Consider the following 22825-nt stretch of genomic DNA (forward strand, 5'->3'; position numbering starts at 1 on the left):
AATATAATAACCATTAGTAGTATGATGAGAGACAAAAGAATTTTTTTTAAAAACAATCTTAATAAAAAAATTATAAATAAATATTTAAATATCCTTAACTAAAGATATCTCTCTTTATAGATCTCAATAATGACAAAAGATTTATGTAACACACATGCGATAAAGTGACTTGAAAGAATATGAGTAAGTGACGTCTTGAAGCCAAAAATTTTGTTATGGTACATAATTGCACATCAATTGCGTACAACGATTGGATGATTTTACTATATCATTTCTACCAATATCAATGTTGCATAGAAAAAACGAACATAGTAAATAATTGTTATTTGCTACATTTGTTATAACAATTTGTCAAACTCGTGATCAAATGTGCAAAGCTAATTTAAAAGCCAAAAGATACCAATGAGGCGTGAAACTATTATCCTTGGCTTTTACTTTATGTATGTGCAATATACTTTCATCGACGAGGCTGAGATCTCGTCTTTCTACCCTCCAACCATGTGGTAGGCGAGCATTTAGGGCTAGCAAAATTTGAAGTCCATGACAATTGGCAAATGCACAAATAATGCGACAAGAAGTAACACATATCACATTACCTATTCTCCAATATACTCTGCAGCAAAGTTTAATGTAAAGATTTCTGGGTGAAACTTAAATCACTACTAAGATGGTCACTATTTTATCACTAAAAATTAATAATGTAATAATTGACACCAGCTAGGAGTATTTATGTCCACGAAATCATCAAAATGAAAAAAGAGAGTTATGTTTATAATGATAAGATAGTAAATAGTACAATTAGCAATCATGCAAATTTTCATAAAAAAAAGTACCTAAACTTGACTGGAACTCCCTCCGTCTTGCAGAGACAACAGAAGATTTTACACTAGATCAACAAAATAAGATCTTAATTTGATGGTATTGAATCCAGTCTACACTCTTTGTTGAATAGCAGTTCCATTATATTATTGGACTAAGCAGCATCCAAAGCATCAAAATGAAGTTGGAAAGGGGACAAACCTTTAATCTCACGAAGATCAGATTTGACTAGAGGGGTGTGGTATCAACTATTGCCTCCAGCATTCTTCTCTCAAAGTTTTCATCCTTAATCCACACGGAACTCTGGCGACGTAAAAGCTCTTTCTTCTCGGCTTCCTTTTCTTCCCTCAGATTCTCTTTTGCCCTCCAACTTTCCAATTTCTGAGTTCTTTCTTTCAACTGTAAACAGTTTAGAATGGTCATCAAAAAGCAACAACAAAGCAAGGTGCCATGTCAATTGCTAAAAATAAAGATAAAAAGTTTCATGTACATTGATTAATATAAATATATATCCATGCATATTAGGTGGCTCGCTGTGAAAAGCACAAAGGTGATTCTATGTGCTAGGCCAGAGTAATTGTAAGTGCAAAAGTATCTCCGTGAAATGTTTCCAGCCTCGTAATGAACATAATACCAGGTTTAGTGAACAAAGCTCCAACAACTATGGCAACATTAAGAAAAGAGAACAAAAATAACTTCAACAAACATTTGTGAGATAACCATTCAACAAAAGCTCCCTGGAAGCTCGAGGTGCAGTGCGGCATCAAGGTCTATTGAAATCTAGGACAAAGGTGCACATATCATTGAGATAAGGCACACATACATGAAAACTTATGGTCTTTCACTCCCACATTGGCTACAACTCTGGTTGACGCCCGTGTTCAATATAAAGTTTAATGTGTGCCATGAGTTGAACTAACAGGTGGACTAGCCTAGTAACTTGTAAGGTGTTATAAACCATGTGACCTAAAATGCTCTTGATCGAATTACTAGTAGTAAGAATAATTCTAAAAACAATACAAATTTACCAGTCCGACCGGTGGCGGTATCTATGGTCTAGTACCTATAGGTTTCTTTTCTATTGAAACCAAGAGGTACAGCTCGGTATGCAGCTTGTTACACCATCTATTGTTCCAGGAGAATTACTGAAGCCAGTATAAGACCGAGATTTAAACCTTAGTATTAAGCCCAAGCCTCTCATATCAAGAAAATCCACCATTTACTCCCAATATCGGGCATCACTATTTGCTTCTAAAGCATCCTAATTCTTAATAGTGACAATCTTATACTTCTTAAAGGATATCTATTATTACTTGTGTCCTGGCAATATTTGTGCAATGGCCAATGTAAATGAAAACAAAGAGACGAAAATTAACAATTACTTATAATAGAAATTCAAATTGATGAAGAAAATCTGAAAAATGACTTGTTCAAGAAAGTAACAGTAATATTATAATATCACTCAAACTAACAAACGTAGAGAACTGAAACTTTATGGGGAAAATAGGTAACAAATATGAAAAGAAGGATGTATCTCCTAGAAGGCCTTCTTGCTCAGTGAAAATGGCCTTCCCTACTGCTCTTTGCTGGTGAAGCAAGCAGCCTTGTTCCAAGTGACATCCTTCCACTGCTGCTCAATCCTTAACGGCTCCATCACATACATGGACTAGGTGAAATATCTACTTCCTTTGCTACTTGGAGCTGTTTGAGCCTCATATTCACCTTCCAAGGCTGGTCAAGCCGTAGCTCTTGACGAACCCACTTGGTCTGGAGAACTCATATGATCGAGACAAAAAAGTGGCAATAGGCTGCAGAAGTTGGTCTATCAGCATTGGGCAAAATGGTAGAACTGGAATTGTAGGTTTTGGGTGAGAAACGACAATTGTGGTGAGGGTGAGGATGACAAAAGTTGGTTGCATAAAAAGAGGAGGCAAATGGTGGAAATAGAGTTTGAGCTTATCATTTGCTCAGTGTCGTTTCAAAACAAAAGTAGACAGTGTTTTGTTATGTGGATGGGGTTGATGCAATAAAAACAGGTCTAATTGGAAAACCCAAACCAAGATGTGTGGGGGGTGCAACTCGAACAAGTTGCAACCAGACTTAGAGAAATAATTATCTATTAGATTTTGAGATGAAAATATTCTATTCTAGTTTTGTTTTCATTATCATATGTGCATTGAGCATGCATTTTAATGGCCATAAAAAGGCTTCTAAATAGTCATTGCTATAACAATAGCAACATTTCCCAAAAATTAACCATTAAAATGATCTGACTATTGCCATCCATTCTATTTTAGTTGGTTTGAGTCACCTAGTTTATACAAAGACATCTTTTTGTGAAAAGAAACCACAAAGTCCAAGTTTTGTCATAAATAGCAAGTTGTTCGCTAGCTTAGTTACAAATATTTAACTGTACAAGAAACAAAGGCTAGATTCATCATTTCAAGTTGCATAAAAATATAAATCCCCATTTATTAGATCCTTCAATGTGAAGATCAAGTTTCGATAGTCAATGTGCTAGATCCTAATGTTCACACCTAATGATTCATCATGCCTAATGTCAAAGATTCCTCCAAAATTTTCATATAATCGGCCAACTTCAAACTCTTGATGAACATATCTTCTACATAACGCAGCATGTTATAGTTGTTGAAAGATCTTATTCATTTCTCTTCTTCACAAAATGTGCTCATCTACTAATTTTATGTTTTTTACTTTTCTTAACGACCAAAACTTTTAACCCCTTAAAATTAAATATAAATGGAAATTTTGCATTCTCGATTTTCAAAATAATAATGAAAATAATAAAAATGTAAAATTATGGAGGTAAACCAGTTAGGAGTAGCGCCTTATGAGAAAGACCATGAAACACACATACACACATTAGCTGCACCTCAATTGAATCAATATATACAACACAGGGCTCCAAAATTGAGCCTGAAACAACCTACTACTTCAGTGCAACTAAGTATACCAACAAAACTTAAATCAATAATATATAAGTTTGACATCCATCCAGTAGCGAACCCACTCAACAATAGTTTGGATGATCCCCAACAATGCCATGAGTCTCTGGTATGAGGCAGTTTGATATTTGATATTGGTGAATCAATTGAGTTACATCTCTGGCTATAAGAAATAAAAAGTCACGTTAACTATGGGTTATTTTGAAACTAAAAAGATGGCTACATGTACTGTTACTTCTATTATTTTCATGCAACACTCCCACTAACTTCCAAAGAGTCTTTAACGAAGACAAAATAAAATTAAAAAAAAGGGCAACGAGAGGACTTCAGATAGATTAAAAGTCAGCTATTTTCCATAAAAAATAATCCCTAGATGGCGCATAACTCAGTTCCAATGGGCTAACGGCTTTGATTTCTGAATATGGCTTTCATTATTGGCTATAACAAATTTATCTGAATATTTGCTTTGATGTCTCCCAGAAATTGTACGTCTGAGAAAACAAAAAGTTCAATCTTAAGGAAACATCCAAAGGTAGCAACGATCGTGTATCATATATTCTTAAAATGACAGTAATCACAAATCAGTGCCAATTCCCGCACTCCAGTCTATGTAACGAGTATTATATTAGCAACTCAAATTCATGAAGAAACTCTCGATCTGGTTGAGCACATGACTTGTTCGACATGATAACACATATATAAGATCATCCAATCCAAGTCTTGGATATTAAGAAGAATCAGAAATATCAACAGAAGAAGGCTACATACTAGGGTTAGGCGAAGCTCCTCCTTGAAGGCTTTCCGTTCCGCAGCGCGGGTCTCGGCTGCAGCAGCCTTCGCCTTCTTCCGCTCCTCGTTGGCAAGGCGAGCAGTCTCACGCCGGGCGTCATCCTTGCGCTGGTTCTCGATCCTCAGCAGCTCCATCTCGTACGCGTACTTGGCTCGGACCTGCTTCATCTGCTTCCTGTAGTCCCGATGCAGCCGATCAAGCCTCGCCGCCGCCTCCCGAGGGTTGGCGCCTGGAGTCCAGGTCCCGATGAGCTCGCACGGCTTAGAGAACTCGTGCGGCCGAGGGGGCGGGTAGCGGCGATGGGGCACGGGAGGCGGCGAGGCAGCGTCGGGAGCGGCGTCGGTGGTGGTGGAATGCGTTCGCGAGAATCGAGCGAGGAGCGGAGGCAGCGGGGGGGACGAGGATGGGACGCGGGCGGCGCGGATGCGGAGGAGGCGAACGGTGGCCATGGAGATCGAGGTTTTCGCCGCTCGCTCTGGTTTCGAACAAGAATGTAGTGGAATGATTTAGGGTTATATAAATTGCTTTCAGGATTTGGGATTTTACGGGATAGCGTCCATAAATGAAAATTAAAGAGCCCGTCGTGGATGCTTTCACCTTTGTATCCTTTATCTTGGTTAGTTTATGAAGTGAACTCATGTCTTGGACTCATTTAGGATCTAAAGGGGATATTTCAAATGGGAACATTTTACATTACTATTTATTATTTATTTATTTTTTAAAATTTTAATATATATAAATTATCATTTGCAAGTATACTGTTTTTAATATTTATTAAAAAAAATTATTATTTTAAAATAATTATCAATGATAACTGATTGTCAATAGTAAAAAGAACTATGAATTCTAAGCTTATTTATCATTCTTTTAATATTTTTAAAATATCTCTAATAAACTCTTCAAACTCTTTCTTCTTCTTTTTTTTTTATCCCCTTCTCTCATAGGTAGTAGAAGCTTTTTTTTTTATCATCTTTTTGATCAATTTAATATTTTTAGGATTTAAATATTATCTAATATCATCTTGTATGTCTTGACCAATAATTGATAATTGATGGGTTATGGAAAGTAAAAATATAATTGGTTAGCTTAAGAGTTGTATTTAGTAAAATTATATCAAATTTGATAAGACCATTTAGTCTCATATTAATTGATAAGTATGATAATTAATGACTCATAAGTCTATCAAGTCTCTTTTACCTTTAAAGATATTTTTTAAAGTTCACATGCTCTGAATTTCTCTATATTTTTTATGAGTTTTTACATTGAAGTTCTAAGTTTTTTTTAAAATATATTTCTAAAAATAAAAAAATAATTATATTATACAAATGAAATATATTGCTTAGGTAATAATATACTAAACTTCATATTTATTGTCATACAGCTAGAAACTAACACATCTATTACTAAACAATCTTCTTCTTTCAATGGTTCCAACTATCACATACCACAAGATTGATTCCCTTCACCTCTCTGGTTATTCTTTTTTTAGTCCATAAACTATCAACTATCAAGTACATATTGGTTTTTTTTGGGATATATACATATATATCGTCAAAGGCTTGATATAAGCTTACTATACTGCTAGGAGTATAGATTTTGATCAAATCCATTAGTGTAATACATATGATTAGTGTTATAAGAGTCTGATGAGTGTACTAATATCAATTTGAGCTTAAATATTTTAATCAGTGATTTAAACTAAATGAAGTTAATAGGCTAATTAACCCATCAGGCTCCGATCGTGACAATTAGTCAAACCTCTCCAAATACTAGAAAACTCAAATTTGAAAAAAAGGAACAAAATAAATGAATGAGCTATTAAATATTGGATGGAAATTTCTTTTACCTTTTTCTAAAACTATGTTATCCCTTTCTTTAGAGCAAGTATTATGGTTATTATTATTGTCGTCAAGTATTTATTATAATTAAAACTTGGAATGTTTATCATTTGGTTTATCTAGAGTTCAATATTACAAACTTATGTTGTTAGATTAGATGTCGAATTATTAATCTTGTTTAACTTAGGAAAGGCTCATCACTGCAAGAATTAAATATTTTAACATTAGCCATTCTAAACTTAAATTTTACGCACTATATATAACATAATACGTACATAAAATCTTGTAGGATGACAAAAGAACTTGACATATTATAGATAATTAATTATTTATAAAATTGATAAAATCAAACAATTCTCACACCTAACTTCTCTGAATTCTAAATTGTATAAAAACATATCTCTGTTAATATATTGCTACATAAGTGATAGGTCTCATTTGAATCCACTTGTCAACCTCATATACATTATTGAATATGACGAAAATATCGTTTAACTAAAAAAACATACATAAAAATATAATATTTTACACACTTATCCTTATTTTCTAACCTATATACTCAATAAAACACTAAAATTTTACAATACAAATTGTCCAATTATAGTAGGATTGCAAAATTCTTTCAATGCTTTCCAAAGTTATTACTTTCCTCCTTATATAGTAACAAAGCATACTAATAAAATACAAAATGATAAAAATCTTAGGATGAATTCTTGAAAAAGCTTTTATCTTTATGAAAATTTTATAGTATCTTAATTTTTTAAAATTCTTACAGATTATCCTTTGTTGTGTGAAAAAATAATTTTATCCCTTATCGTGTCATCATATAATATTTTAGATGAATATATTATTTTAAATATATATATATATTTTTGGAGGAACTCATAATATATCCAAAAAAAAGTCTCGAGTTTCTATTTTTCTGGAGCACTTATTATTTTCTAAAAGATGATATTACATATAGTTTTCATCCTATCGATCGTTGCTTTCATCTTATCATCATCGTATCCATCTCTCTTATCATCGTCTTATTTTCTAAAAAACTTAACTAATTATGCTGGAAAAAATTGATAATTTAATATTTTTATTTTTTAAAATTTACCCTGACTTATTTGGATTAATAAATATGTAAATCACGTTCTTTTATAGGGATATATATGTAATTTGGCTTTCCTCTTTTACATCGCAGGTTGCCATTCGCCGCTTGCATCTTTTTTTCCCCTTCTTCGGTCTTCCATCACCCCGTTTGTATCCCTAATCCTAACCCTAATTGGTTCGATCCAATTAGATCGAATTTGATCTGGGGCTCCCTACATCTTCCCCTTCCTTTCCCTAATGCGCGGCCTCCCGCCCGTCCTCGCCGAACAGATCGGATATGGCACTTGTCGTGGCGGAGTCGGCGGGTGCGCTCGTGGAATTGGACGTCGGCGACTCGATGCAGTCTTTGGCGCGGCTCGTCGACTCCCAGAGGGAGCTCTTCCATTCCCAGATCGATCAGCTTCAGCAGCTTGTTGTCGCCCAATGCAAGCTCACCGGGGTGAACCCCCTCGCCCAAGAAATGGTACGGTTTCTTCTTTCGTTTAGGGCATTGCTGGGTCAGTAAGTTGTGAATAATTGAAATCAACGGAAAATAATTATTGTTTGAAGTAACATGGTTTGATTTGATAATTAGGGCTTCACCTATTGGTACAGTAATAGCTATTTGTATATGTTATGGATTAATTTGTGGAATAAGGTCTCTTTTATTTTATGAAATTTCTCATGTTGTCTGCGTGTAATATGTGGTGTTCCTGTGATGTCTTGATTAGCCATCTCTGATCAAGTATTTCAATGGTCCTGCACATTTTAGCAATAGAGGTGTTATTTTTTTTCTGTAGGAATGATGATTAGCCATGTTTGTACGATTTTAGGTCTCAAGTTGTTTTATATGCATTTTTGAGGGCACTCGTATCTGGTGGGACCTTAGTTCAGGCTCATGGAAAAATTTGAATGTAGGATTAATTAATTTTAATATTTGAAATGTTTTTGAGATATGTTGGAACACATTTTCTTAATTTTTCTAAAGAGTTTTTAAGAGAACATCATTAACTGTGCGACCTTATGTTTGTAATATGTAAGATGAATTCCAATTTTGTCATGAAAACATACAACTTTTGAACTAAAATAGTTTTTGGAAGCTTTAGAAGAGGTTGGTTGAGCAACAAAGTCTTGAAGCAGCTTGATGGATGTTATGAATGAGAGATAGCCTAGTATATTTGTTAGAATAATAAATCAATATCTAAAGTAATTTTTTCTTAGATAGAAAATGATTTTAAAGCCTCCTAGCTGTTATTAGAGTTCTTTTACGATTTCCTTTTTTCTTTTCCTCTTATGAGTGCAAGAAATTTAATTGTAACTGCTTTCAGCTGAATGTTCTTTTTTGGCTTTTTAGTTTGTGAACATAATGCGATTATACAAATTGATTGATCCCTGAAGAGAAAAGATTGTATAACTGATGATAATCTAGGAAGCTAGCTCAGTAGAAACTCAAAATGCCAAGTTTGTTTCTTTTTTAAAACAATAAATTTTTATAGCTTGTAGCTATTGATACTATGATCTAATGTAGTGAACTGGAAGCAGCAACTCTCTTTTGCCCTTGTAATTTGCTTCTAAATGAAAAAAAAAGAATGTAAAAGTCAACACAAACTTGAAGATGGAGCTTCTGTGTGGCTCGTTGGATAGCTTACCTTTCTTAATAGTTTAATTTTAATCTCATTAATTAAGGTGTTACTCAACTGAAGCAGTTTAAATAAGTACAACATAAAATTTTACTATAGAGCATGATTGCCTCAAATGCATGACAAACTGATTAAAATATATCCAAACACGAGATAGCAATTGAGGAGATTTTTCTAGTAAAAGTTAAACTTATCTTGTTTAGTAGAATAGCAACTCATCCAGTCTAGGATGGATGATGACTGGAATATAAAAAGGTCAACCATGAGGGACATTTCGGAGAAAGCTGGACAAGGAGAGGAGCAGGAGAAGAGGAGGAGGAGCAAGAAAGGAAGGAGTACTGGCGGGCAGGTTGGTGAGGGCAGGCAGCAGGTGTCATGCAGGAGGTGAGGTGAGGGAGTGAAGGAGGGAGGGGCTGATCCAGGTTTTCTGGTTTGCCATCAAATTTGTAAATATTGTTCCATATGGACCAGGCCGGATGGTATTTAGAACTGTGATTAAAACTATATATTTTTTCTAATTTTATTTATTTTAATTGTATCAAAAACTTCAGTTGATATGTGCTTACAAACTCCACAAGATGTTCCAAGCCTGTAAACTATTAATAAGTACTGCAATTGTAAAATTGGATTCAATTGTTGATCTAGTTCAATTCTTTCTGCAACAAAGTTTCTTTCTAATTGACTTGTTATGAGCATGTAGATGAAAAGGAAAAGGCTATTTGTGACTTGACCAATAGGAAGATGGATCAAAACAAAAATCCTATACTATTCCTAAAATGACATGAAAACATGTATCTGTTGCTATTGACAGACTTCTAATTTTTTGTATCTGAACATTCTAATTGTTGGTTCTACTACATACATCTTTTTTATCTTAATTTTTTTGTTGGAGCTTTATGATTCAAGTTTCAGGAGCCAAAAATGCCTAATGTGTATTTTGCACTATATTTACTTTACAATGTAAACATTCTGATTGCTGTTTCTTCTATTTATTTGTACATTTGATCACAGTATTTCTTGGTGGATCTCCTTGTCATTCAAATTGTAGGAAGCAGCAATGTGTTGTCTTGCACTTATTGCTGTTGTGACATGATCTTACTTTTCATTGGATTGTCGATCATTTTCTTTTTGAGACTGAGCACAAATAATTATCTTTTGCGCTCTTTGTTAGTTCATTCTAATTTAGATCCATTAGACTGTCTTTTTTTATATATCTTCTGTTTTAGACGGCAGTTAGTAAAAGTGCATTTTGATTTGCTTGCAGGCTGCTGGTGCATTATCAATACGAATTGGTGAGTTGTTGACTTGCGTTTTGCAACTATGTTTATTGCAAGTTCAAATTAATTTCAATTAATTTAGAGACTTTTCTATTTTTTTTTATACTTTTGATCCATAAATTTACCACAAGTGCTAACTTTCAGCCATAATTTGAGGTTTGGCTTTGTCAGGATTTCTTGATATCTGATTGTAAACTAGTCAATAAACTTTTTGAATGAGTTTTTTCCTTTGTTTAAGTTGTTTTATCTGATTGAACTTCTAGTTCTACCTACCAATGTAATGAAATTTGTTATATAGTTACAATGTCACATCTGAAACCAAATTCAGGTAGCAAGTTTTAATCATATAGAATTAGTAGTTAGTTGACGATATGTGTTGGATACCTACATTAAAATCTTTTCAGAATTGTCTAATGTTACTAACAAGGTTAATGTGCACCTCTGTGTTGGTCTATCATTAGCTGGAAAGATGATGGAAGGGGTTGCATGATTGATTAACAAAAGTGTCATAATATGCTTCAGTTTGTTGCATTCATTACTCTATCTCTACATCAAATAGAATATGAATAATTAGTTCAAAGTGAAAAATGAAAGATTAGCATGATGATATTGAAAGAAAACATTTCTCACGTAGGAAGAATGTAAATTAAATTGAGAACATGTTGATGTCAAATTGGTCATTCAGAAAAGCAGTGTTTTCATTGTTCACATCCTTCTTACCAGTGGAAAACAGATCAGCATCCTTTATTATTTATAGATTGCAAATCGACTTTCAAAAGAAAAAAAAAAGTAAAACAATTCAATTTACCTTGCATTCCTAACTAATGTGATCAATTAGTTTCTGTTCATACCATATCAGGGCTTATTGCTGTTGACTTATAATAGCAATATATTTTTAGGAGTTTTTGATTTGGTAGTATAATTTAGAGATTCATCCAGAACTACAGAGATTTGAACGAGTATCTAATCTAAAGATGAAAAAAAAAACACTTAGGATTGATTGTCAAATAATTAGTAACTACAAGAATCTTACCCATGATTTTGTTTGCCAATTAATTTGACCACAAATCTATATGACTTAATCTAAGTTTAATATGGACCAAGAATAAATCCAACTTGAGCCTTCAATTGTCATTAAATTTCTTCAGAAACTACATGGGATGCCATTTTTAGCTATTCTGCCACATATTGATGAGAAGCCAGTACACAAGCATTGAACCAAAATTTGCTCATCTATCTATGTCAGGTGTGAAGAACTAGTATTCCCTAGCTTTTGTGTGCATGGAAAAGTATCTCCATGTCTCTGCCATGATCTGCATTGCCATCAGGCCCATCACCATACATATTTGGCTTGCAAAGAATGGTTCACATTTCAATTCGTTGTTGTAACATGAATGATGATGTGAACCTACCATGCTCTGAATGTTATTAAGTTCAACGGTGGTATGCTTTTTTGCACCTTTGCATTTGATTCAGAAGTGACTTTGAAATTTAAAAGCATATCCACCACTGTTCAGCTTTGCTGGAAATTGGTTGGCATCCTAGCCACATGACAGTATCATCAATTAGAAAACTTGGCCAGCAGCTCTCTTATTGATTGCATCATTTCTCTTATTAAGTGGTGCCGCTTCTGGGAAATCACATGTTCATGATAGGAGATGCTTCAAGCTGTTTTTGATGCTGAATTAATGTGAACTTTCTACTGCAAAGTTTGATATCATGCAATGTTTTACAGGGAAACGGCCAAGGGATTTGTTGAACCCTAAAGCAGTCAAGTACCTGCAGTCAGTTTTCTCTATCAAGGATACAATTGGGAAAAAAGAAACTCGTGAACTCAGTGCCCTTTGTGGGGTTACAGTGTCGCAGGTCTTTTGCTTTATGTGATATCATATGACCTGATCTTTCAGTTTTATTGCTTCAGGCCTTCACTTATGTATCTGTCATTAACTCATTACAATGACTCAATTGATGAGATCACCTGTATGAAAGGCCACCTTATTATTCGAGATGGGAAAGAGTTGCATTGGGATAGGAGACAAAGTAGAGTGAAAAAGAATGATTTAGAGGAAGGATTCTTGATGGGTGGATAAAAATAATACGTTGCAAAAATCAAAATTTATTTTTTGATTCAAGTTAGTTCTACATCTTTGCCCCTTTATCATCCCCTACCTAGCAGAAAATTTTGAGAAATCGTAGATGAAGTTTATGCTGTAAATGTATCATAATACATCGCATGAAGAAAGTCACACTCGGCTCTTTCTTTTGGGAATGCCTTTTTAACATTAGAATTACTTGGTTTGGATCTTTTGACATAGAAAATACTCCCTTTCGACTGGGAGATTTTTTCTATTTCCATTTCTAAATCCCTTAATCTAGATAGTGTGGCTAGCTTGACGAGGATATCAGGTAGATTTGTGGTATGCAATTTATGATGTAGAGATTGGAGATGCTTTTATGGCATTATAAGTAACATATCAGTTTGTAGCCTGTTTAGAATTGCTAAGTCAGCTAGGCTGATGCTATACAATCTATATTCAGAATATACCATATAGTTCCTTCTCATTTTTCAGAGACATCCTTTGTTAATTTCATTTCTTATAAACTCTTTCCTTTGATGTTTACCATCTAAAAGAAAATTGAAAAGCTGTTAGCAATTAAATGAGCAAATTTTCATGAAGTGCATAATTAGTCTTCATACTAGGTGTAGGCTCGATGGAAAAAGAATGGTTTAATCACTGAACCATTCTGGTAAAATTGTGTGCTTGCTCTTATCCATGCAAGGCAGTGCATATGTTGTGGTGGCAAGTTGTAATACTAATCCACATCCTCGGATGAGCATTGCTTGAAAGAATATATGACAGATATATGCTGGTATCTGAACAGTATATGTGTCTCGTGCACTTGAAGCCTTGGAAAGATGCTGGGTAAAAATTTCAAGACACATCTATTAAGAATCTTTTGCCACTAGTTATTTCAAACATTGTACAATAAATTCTTGGGTTTTCTTATTTCCCTTTCAATTTCGTCCCTTCTTTTCTGCATTGTTTATACATTCTGCTTAGCAACCAAATAAACCTCACATCATTGACCTCCATTTCTGGTATGACGTGCATCATAGTATGCATGTCTAAGACAAGTTTTTTGTTTGGTTTCCATTTTCGTCTGTTAGTTGTGAATGAAAAATAAATTGATTTGGAATAAAGGACTGATTATTTACTCTATCAAAACCTATAGGTCAGAGAATTTTTTGCTGGTCAGCGCTCAAGAGTGAGAAAGCTTGTTCGCTTGTCACGTGAGAAAGCAACTAGATTGGAAGCATCCAAAATATCCAATGAAGAACATTCATCAAGTTCAGACCAGCTGAAGCCTATCAGCAAAGAGCCATCAGGAAATGCTGCTGATGCTCTTGTTATTAGGGAGATTAAACCGTTTCCTGATAACACTGGAACTCTTGGTACTGTTAAAATTGACCAGCAGGACATTCCGAACTCAACCGGCCTTGTGAAAGTTGAAGAAGGCTGCCGATCCTTGTCGCAGGAAAAAACTGTTCCTGGTGTTGACTCTGATGATAAGGAGTTTTTAGACAACATATTCAATTTGATGAGAAAGGAAGATACATTTTCTGGGCAGGTCAAGTTGCTGGAATGGGTTCTCTGCATTCAAAACACTGCAGTTTTGATTTGGTAATTTCGAGTTGTTTGTTTTTAACCTGAGCTGATATCATAAATTTTATATTTTAATGGGTCAACTCTTTTGCATGTTCTTAGGTTTTCAAATAACGGTGGCATCAGCATTTTGGCGACATGGTTGAGCCAAGCAGCTACTGAAGAGCAAACTACCATGCTTCTTGTCATTTTTAAGGTCCTAATTTATCTATTTGATGAAAACTGCTATCCTATGAGTTATTGAAATAAAGTGATATTTTTTGTTCAGGTTCTATATCACCTGCCACTACACAAAGCTTTGCCAGTGCACATGTCTGCTATAGTGCCAGCTGTTAACAGGTTGCGATTTTATAGGACATCAGGTGTGTACATGTTGAGTAGCAGTAGGACAGTCAAACTTTGAGCAATATTAAGTGTTGTGTCTTGGCTTTAGGATATTTTTCCCAGTCTTTCTTTAGTTTGAATTGGTAAATATTTGGGCAATATGGACTAAAAGCTTAAGAATAAACAAGATATTATTTTCACTGGTTGGATATCTATGCTTCCTCTTCTTAAAGGGTAAACTAGGTGGTTATCATGAATTCTCTAACACTTGAACATGGTATCATCCATTTTGAACATATCTTTGTTTAGTGTCTCAATCTTTTTATCATGGTATCATCCTTTTTGAATATATCTTTGTTTTGTGTCTCAATTTTTTATCACCTGCAGCAGCATTAAGGTATTAGTTGAGCCTTTGAAGGATAGTTTTTGTCTTTTGATGCTTCTTTCCTTTTCTAGATTTGGCCACCTTTCCACCTTCAAGCTTGGTATTGTTGTCTAAAGAATGATTTTTAAATCTTGTGCTCTTGCAGCTGTGATATAGTAGGCCTGTCTAGATTTCCTTGCAAATCTCCATATACAAGTATTTCCCCCAAGGTTTGTTATTTTGTAGCACAGGATAATGCCAAAAAAATGTCCTAGCCACATCTAAATGCCATAAATTGGCCTAACCACATGTTGGCACATCTTGCATGGATTGGCATGGTGTGTACTGATACTTTCTGGGAGAGTATGTTTTGACTATGACAAAATGTGTGCCTATCAGCATTGCAATCCTTCCTTTCATCTATCTTGTGCTTTTCTGCTGTTAGCAGAATTGGTTCAAAAGAAATTGTGCCATCTACTACTTTTTCTTAGATATATATAAGTGCAGTGATCAATTAGGTGCTGCCTCTTTTCTGTAATATTAAATATATTTGAAACTGAAAAGGACTTTAAGATTTTTGTTTCATATCTCTTCCATCAAATCAGTTTTTATGCCTCTACACAGTTCAAAGTATTTGATTTGTCATCTCATACATATGCAATTGCAATTGCAGGACTGAAGCAGGTACTTCGACTGATAATTTCACTGTGTAATTAACATACTTTTTAACAGTAAATAGGACCTTGCTTGACTGGCCAAAACTTAAGTAAACCTTGCGTACACATTTCGAATGCAAATGTTCTGTTTCTGACCGTCCAATGTTTTTGCTATTTATTCTTTATAGAAGTTGAACATATCTGCTCTTTGCTTCTATTATGGTTCTCATAATTGCTCACTGGAACTCACTTATCTGATTTGGAGATCAGACATATCAAACAGGGCAAGGATCCTTCTTTCTCGATGGAGCAAAGTATTCAAGAAAAGCCAGGCTTTAAAGAGACCTCTTGTTAGTTCCTCCAATACAGCAGAGATAGAGGCACTTCATAAAAAGAGGCATGTATTCCTTTCTACTATGAGATGTGCCATTCCAGTTTTTTCTCTTGCCATCTTAGATTTCACTGTTTCTTGTCCCACAGGATGGGTGACTTTCTTGGTGACGAGTTATGCCAGTCCAAAGTTGACATTCCTGTGAGTATTTCTATATAAAAAAGATCATGACAAATTTGTTTAGAATAATAAGACTTGATTTTTGTTCTAAATGCTAGGAGTTTATTCTTTCCCTAACTGGAGGTACAGAAATAACCAGGTATTCTCTTGCTGCAGTTTATCAGATTATCATGCTTTGAGGTCTTTTTTTCAATGTATTAAGGATTTTAGTGAGTTTACCTTTGCAGAAACTACTTAACAAATTTCTCTCTCTAATGCAGAACAACAGAGCCTAAACAGACACTAAAGCTGCTTCCAGCATCTTCTGACTCAAGTAAAAAGCATGACCGGAGTGTCTCATTGACCAGTATCCATCAACTAAATTTAATACTCATTTTTCTTATTCCACTTCCTCATTACTGATACTTCATTTTCCTTTATATTTCTACTCCTATAACAAATCTGAATTTATTTCACCATGAACCTCACCACATAAGGCTTTTATTGGCTATTCATTTTAAAATGCGACTGCATCTTGGATGACAAAAGAATGTGGAAGGGGGCACCAAAGATTATCTACCTTTTTTCTTGCTGTTAACTAGATAAAGCATAATCAAGTCAGTTTGAATTCCAGAATACTCTTCATGTTATGCAAATAGGGTTGAATTTGTAGTATGTAGTGAATATTCTTACATACTAGCTCCAGAATACTCTTCCAGAATAACCTTTTTTACTCCAGAATATTCTTTTTGTATTGAATTTGTAGTATCCTATCTAGAGATGAACACATTTAAGATTTATTCAATGCTAGCATGTAGTGGTTATTGGTAAATGTGGCTTGTGTGCAAGTGCCACTCTTTGCTAAGTAGGTAGAATATGGATGTGCATCAAGTGTTGAGATGCTACTTCTTTTATGATCTTTTTCCTTTTACAATTAAGAAAATGGACTAAGAATTGGCCAGAAAATAACTAATAATGTAATCTGCTTCTCTCCCTGCATCTTTCTTGTTAAGAAATTGTTGGGAGCTTGAATATGTAATTTCCTTATCAATTGACAGAATTCAAAGAACGTAGAAAAGTTCTACTGGTTGAACAGCCTGATCATAAGGCTGGAGGTAGAAGTGCACAGGTCGTAAGAATGGTATCTTCAAACCATAGCCGCCCAATGTCTGCTGATGATATACAGAAAGCAAAGTTGCGTGCAATGTTTATGCAACATAAGTATGGAAAAGCAGATCCATCCAGTAGTGGAAGTAAGTCACAGAAAAATGAAGATCTCAAGGCATCTTCTGCTTCTCAGACCAACAATATTATGTCTGAGTGTAAATCACCTCAAGATCCTCCACTGATAAAAGAGGAAAATAGCATAACAGTTTCCACAACAGACAATCTTCTCAATGAGTCTGAGACTTTGATCAATTCAAATCCAGATTCAACTCCAAAGCAAGTATCTTCAGGGATGCTAAATTGCAAGCTGATTCAATGGAAGATACCACCAGGTACCTATGTAATAAATCTCCTTTTCTGTGCTGCTATGATTAGGAACATTTACATTGGAAGGAACGATAAGGTTGTGAAACTTAGACTTTGAAGTTTTGTTTCTTTTGATAGGATTTGCAATCGCTTTGTCATTCTCATTGCATTTACTTGGTTTTTGATAATAAACATAAAGAATGCAAAAAAAAGAAAAGCTGTGTTTTTTTTTCTTGTGGTAGAGTTTCAAGTGCTTGTTTGTGTAGTGTATTATTTTAATTTTTTTTTAAATTACCAAAAACACATTGAGAATTGAATTTTCCCAAACAATGTTTATGGTATCACTGTGGTAGATGGAGCGTACCTTTTGGTGCCTGCCATATTTGAGGTCAAACAACTTGATTGGAATCTGCAGTACTAGTTAATGACACAATGTAATGCTGCTCAATGTTTACACAAATTCGGGTTCCTGAACCACCATGTAGAGGTACCAGAGGGGATTCAATCAAAACTGGCTATTGAGGCGAGTTATATATTGGTACAGAAGCAATCGGAGAGATGATGGGGTCTTTATGCAACCATTATTCATGGTGGTTACTTGTTGCATTGCTAATTGTCCATATTTATTGGGTCTTGAAATGAATATGTTGAACATGGGATTATTAAGAATGAATTAGAAGGGCAATATACAAGGATCCTACTAACACAGAGATCATTGTTTGCGGTCATACCTTTGCAAGCAAATAGGTTGTTTGGATGACATGAACCCTGGAAACCTGGATCACAAAAGGCCTTTGTTATTGTGGCACCAAGGATTGTCCCTTATCATTGAAAACTGACTTACATTTGATACTTGCATCAACCGGTATTTGTATCAGCTGCCAAATCTTCTGCTCCTAATAGACCAAAATTTTACCTATTAAAATGCTATTGATCTCACGATAAATTGGCAGAGAAGTCCATACTAATTATCTGCAGTTGTGTTTATCTTATACCAGTAAATGTTCAGGTTAGCAAGAATCATGTTAATTGGTGAATGTTCTATTCTGATTCCAATTGGCCATACTGAACACAGGACAAAATTTGAGACCGTTGATATCCCAGAGAATGATGACCAAAGATGTAACATTTTTGTTCCAGATTAAGTTTTCTGTAGATAAAAGACAAATAACCAACTGTGCACATGTTTTGTTGAGACACTTGCAACAGCTGTGTTTTTGTTCTCTGTCGACTCTGCTCTTGTTGCCAGATGCTTCAAAGCAGAACACACTGCTATTTATGCCATTGTGATGAAGCCACACTGGAGAACTACTGCTTGGTTCCGGATAATCTATGTCAAATATTATGGAGAGAACTATGACATATAGTAGTCTGGGTGAAGGGTTTGGAACTGGATGATGCCCTTCTAATCATCAAGCTGCATGCCAATATCATTTTGATTCCAAGGAAATGCTTCTTTTTTTGTACATATTTGTGTACTCCTAAAGCTTCTGGCAGCTCAGTAAATGATGTCTGTGATGCTCTTTGATAGCAACATATCCTGCTGCAGTGCATGCGTCATGGGGAAATCCATTCATTGTCTTTTTGTGTGGCTGGTTTTAGATAATTATTCTGAAAGCCCTTCAATTTAGTTTATCCCTGATCTTGATATGGATTTAAGTTCAGGAGAACTATAACCTTAAAGCTTGAATGTTGGCACAAAGCTCTGCACAATATGGCTACAGTATCCAAATGCAAATTTCGTATCTAAAAGTTTCTTGCTTGCCATATCTTGTTCTTGCAGTGATGCAGATGAATGTAGAGTGGAGTGTGGGCGCGGGGGAGAACAGCAAGGAAGTTGATGCCCAAACACAGAGAACACGTCGAGAGAAGGAAACCTTGTCTTCTCGCCTCCAAGACATCCCGCACGATCCAAAGGAGCCATGGGACCTGGAAATGGACTTCGATGACAGCTTGACGCCAGAAATCCCCACAGAGCAGCCGCCAGATGCTGATGTTGAAGAAGGCCCTTCCTCCTCTCCTGTTAAACAGGTTGATGAAGCCCCTGCGACTGTGTCAGCTCCTGTCACCACCACCGCCTCTGTTCCATCAACCAGTGACGGGGCTCCAGAGCCGGACCTCGAGTTGCTCGCCGTGCTGCTGAAGAACCCAGACCTCGTCTTTGCTTTGACTTCTAACCAGGGGAAGAACCTCAGCAGCGAGGAGATGGTGGCGCTGCTCGATATGCTCAAGAGAAACGGCGTCGCCTTGACTGGTATGTTGAACGAGGTCGCACAGCCGGAGGGGAAGAGTCATCCTGAAACAACTCCCCAGGTGCAGGAACCACCGGCTTCTCTTCCGTCCCCAACTCCTCCATCGGAAGCTGCGAGAGTGAGGCCTCCGCTGCAAACTGCTGATGCCAATCTATCGTGTTATCTCATTCTATTGTTTTTTCGTTTGTTTTCAGGGCCGCTGGAGATCAGAGTTCCCGGTGTTTTCGAGGACTCCGGTGCTGCAGCCTCATCTTCCCGGCAACAGGCCTGCAGCAGCTCCTCCGGTTGCGGCTCCTGGTTTGGCACCATCGATCTTATCGATGCCACAAGTGACAGCGGCAATTGATTCAGCAAGGCAAATCTTTCCATCCTCGAGTCTTCTTCCCCCAGTCTCCAGTTCGGCCCCCGCTTTACCTCCCCAGACACCGTACGCCATGTATCCGATGCAACAGTCTACGGTTCCTGACTTCGGTTTGCCCAACACAGCAGTCATCTCCTCGATGCCTCGACATGGCTCGTTCGATCACGGCCCCTCTTCCATTTCGGGTATTTCCTCCTTACCTACTTTGCCTCACACACTTAAAGCTTCCCATCCCCCACCCAAGTTTGAGGCCTCAAGAGCTCCGGCATGGCCTCCTGCTCCTGGTGCCGCCGCTGCGGTTGTGAGGCGGGACACAACACCAGATAGATGTTTTCCGATCCAAAACAGCTACGGTTCGCACCCCAGTGGCCCTGCGCCATCGTCCCATCTGCTTCCTGGCCGTAGAAGAGGGGAGGACAGGAACGGGATTGAGTTGGAGGCTCGGAGCCCCACCGGCGGTCCGGCAACAACGTTCCCCGAGTTGCAGGGTGGCTGGAGCTACAACGACGGGTCGAGAAGGGACAGTGGGTGGGATAAGAGGCCGGACTGGTCAAGGCAGCAGGCTCCTGTGAGTCGGGACCGCCACTGGTCCGGTGGTGGTGATAAAAGGTGGCGGGATCATGATCACGGCCGGCGGAGATGATGATTAGTATTGTTCTGTTCGCTTGTTATGGAATGGAACTGCGCACAGGCCTCCGAGTTCTGATTGCCGGACGCCATGGAGATACGAAAACTAAACATTCCTCCTTCGATTGCTAATTAATGAAAGAGAGTCACAAGTCATGCTGCATGAAGTGAGATTATTCCCTCCTCCACATGATATGATTTTGTAGGCTGGTAACATTAACTTATCTAATACTTATGATATGGAGTGAATCACAAATATCTTCTTTCTTCCTCATCATTTGACATTTGTCAAAAACAAAAAAAAAAGAACTTAATCTAATTGGTGCAGATGTCAAGCGTGTGGATCCCCCGATTAAGAGGCAGTGATTTGAGCGTGGAAGAAAAGTTATTCTTTAATTATTTTAGTAGTAGTAATAATTATGGCAACGTTCATGTGAACAGAAATTTGTTTTGCTTGGATATTAAATATGCAACTGATGATATATATCGCCGCAGGATGGCTATAGGTTTATTAGTCTAATAAAAATGGATAAACTGAGGGCCAAGGATTTGTCTAGCTAAGTAGAATATTATAATTTTGGGTGTGGGCTTTTACGGGATAGTTACATATTTAATTATTATAATTATAAAAGTGAAATATTTAGATCTATTTGTGTTAACGTCATTGGTTTTACTGATGAAAACATGAAAATAATAGATAAAAAAATAATTTTAATGTTCAAATTAGTGGGGGTCACGGGTGACTATTGCGGATGAAGAGAGCAATAGTAAGAGATGAGAATAGATTTGCATCTGCATCGACATCGATGCAATTGCCAAGCAGCCCTTTGGTCGCTATATATTTGCATCGACGTCAACACAGTTGTCGAGCGATGAAGGGGTCACTTAACAGTTGTATTAGCACCGACGTAGATGCCGAGCAACTCTTTCACCACTCTGTGTTGGTGCTTTGCATTTGTATCAATGTCAACGTAGTTACCGACCAACAAGAGGATCGCCGATGTAGATGCCGAGCAACTCTTTCACTGCTCGGCAATTGTGTCGACACCAATGTAGATGTAGAGCGATGTCGCTCAACAACTATGTTGGCATCGACATAGTGAACAACCTTTTCATTACTCTACATTTGTGTTGGCATCGACACAGTTGTCGAGCGATGAAAGGACCGCTCGACATCTATATCGACGACTCTTTCGTTGCTCAACAACTGCGTCGATATTAACATAGATGGAGAGCAATGAAAGGGTCACTCGGCAATTGCATCTCCATCGACAAAGATATAGAGCAGTTCTCATATCTTGCCTTTGCTCTCCTTATCTACAATAATCACTCATAGCCCCTAGTGGCACTATAGTCTGTCACCACCAATGTTGTCTCGCACCATCAAATGGAACGTTGAAATTATTTTTTTTATCTATTATTTTTATATTTTTATTAGTATAATCGTAATAAATGGATTTAGACGTTTCAATTTCATAATTATAAGGATTCTAATATAAATTTTTTAAGTTTAGAGATCGAAGAACTAAGGAGGTCTAACAACACTAGGCTAATATATAATTAGCCGAGGGTTTTACCTACGAGCATCTAACCTTCTAAAATATATTTCTTAAGATGGTAAAATGGCCAATATGTTCTTGTCATCATGGATTTAGATAATTCTACAATATTCGATTTAACAAGCGATCCAACAAATCTGGGAATATTCAAGAAAAGCAAGTAATAAAGAACAGGAGTTCAAGACTCCAAAATTAATCGAAGCAAATTATTTTTTTCACACATTAGTAGGGAGAAATAAAATAATTTCATCATCAACGCGCAAGACGAACAAATGTATTGCACGTACAAAGGTACAATAACTTCGATTGGGAGTTCCATCTGAGTGCAAGAGACTGATAATAAAGAAAATTATGGGTTCCATATATTTAAGAGAGACAGATGTAAAGGTGGTTAGACCTATTGATGTAAAGATGGTTAGACCTATGAAATCCATATATTTAAGAGAGATAAGACACCTATGACAATGGATGCTGGAAAGAGAATTCATACACCAAATAACCACCTAATGAAATACTATGCCCATCACAGATCTACAATTCTGCAGTTTCAATAAAGACCACCAGAAAAGGAAATGTCATGAAAGAAAAAAAAAAAAGAAGGAACAACCATTCTCCGATAATGAGTGATGAAAAGATCCATCATGATC

The 22825-nt window shown here is 36.3% G+C and overlaps 2 protein-coding genes across 2 annotated transcripts; one reads left to right on the top strand and one right to left on the bottom strand.

The window, feature by feature from the left end:
- Window positions 1–750: 750 nt before the first annotated feature.
- Window positions 751–5126, bottom strand: LOC103988752 (uncharacterized). Its single transcript, XM_009407385.3, has 2 exons — window positions 4554–5126; window positions 751–1218 (listed from the first exon to the last, which is right to left on the bottom strand). The coding sequence occupies exons 1-2, from the start codon at window positions 5022–5024 to the stop codon at window positions 1048–1050; spliced, it is 642 nt and encodes a 213-aa protein (XP_009405660.2). The 5' UTR covers window positions 5025–5126; the 3' UTR covers window positions 751–1047.
- A 2488-nt stretch (window positions 5127–7614) lies between these two features.
- LOC103988741 (homeobox protein LUMINIDEPENDENS) lies at window positions 7615–20896 on the top strand. Its single transcript, XM_065136798.1, has 13 exons — window positions 7615–7974; window positions 10395–10422; window positions 12143–12273; window positions 13642–14090; window positions 14175–14268; window positions 14341–14434; window positions 15687–15813; window positions 15897–15948; window positions 16026–16066; window positions 16188–16273; window positions 16965–17405; window positions 19163–19749; window positions 19826–20896. The coding sequence occupies exons 1-13, from the start codon at window positions 7789–7791 to the stop codon at window positions 20633–20635; spliced, it is 3126 nt and encodes a 1041-aa protein (XP_064992870.1). The 5' UTR covers window positions 7615–7788; the 3' UTR covers window positions 20636–20896.
- The last annotated feature ends 1929 nt before the right edge of the window (window positions 20897–22825 follow it).

Source organism: Musa acuminata, chromosome BXJ3-1 (assembly GCF_036884655.1).
Source record: "Musa acuminata AAA Group cultivar baxijiao chromosome BXJ3-1, Cavendish_Baxijiao_AAA, whole genome shotgun sequence".
In the NCBI taxonomy this organism is placed as follows: Eukaryota; Viridiplantae; Streptophyta; class Magnoliopsida; order Zingiberales; family Musaceae; genus Musa; species Musa acuminata.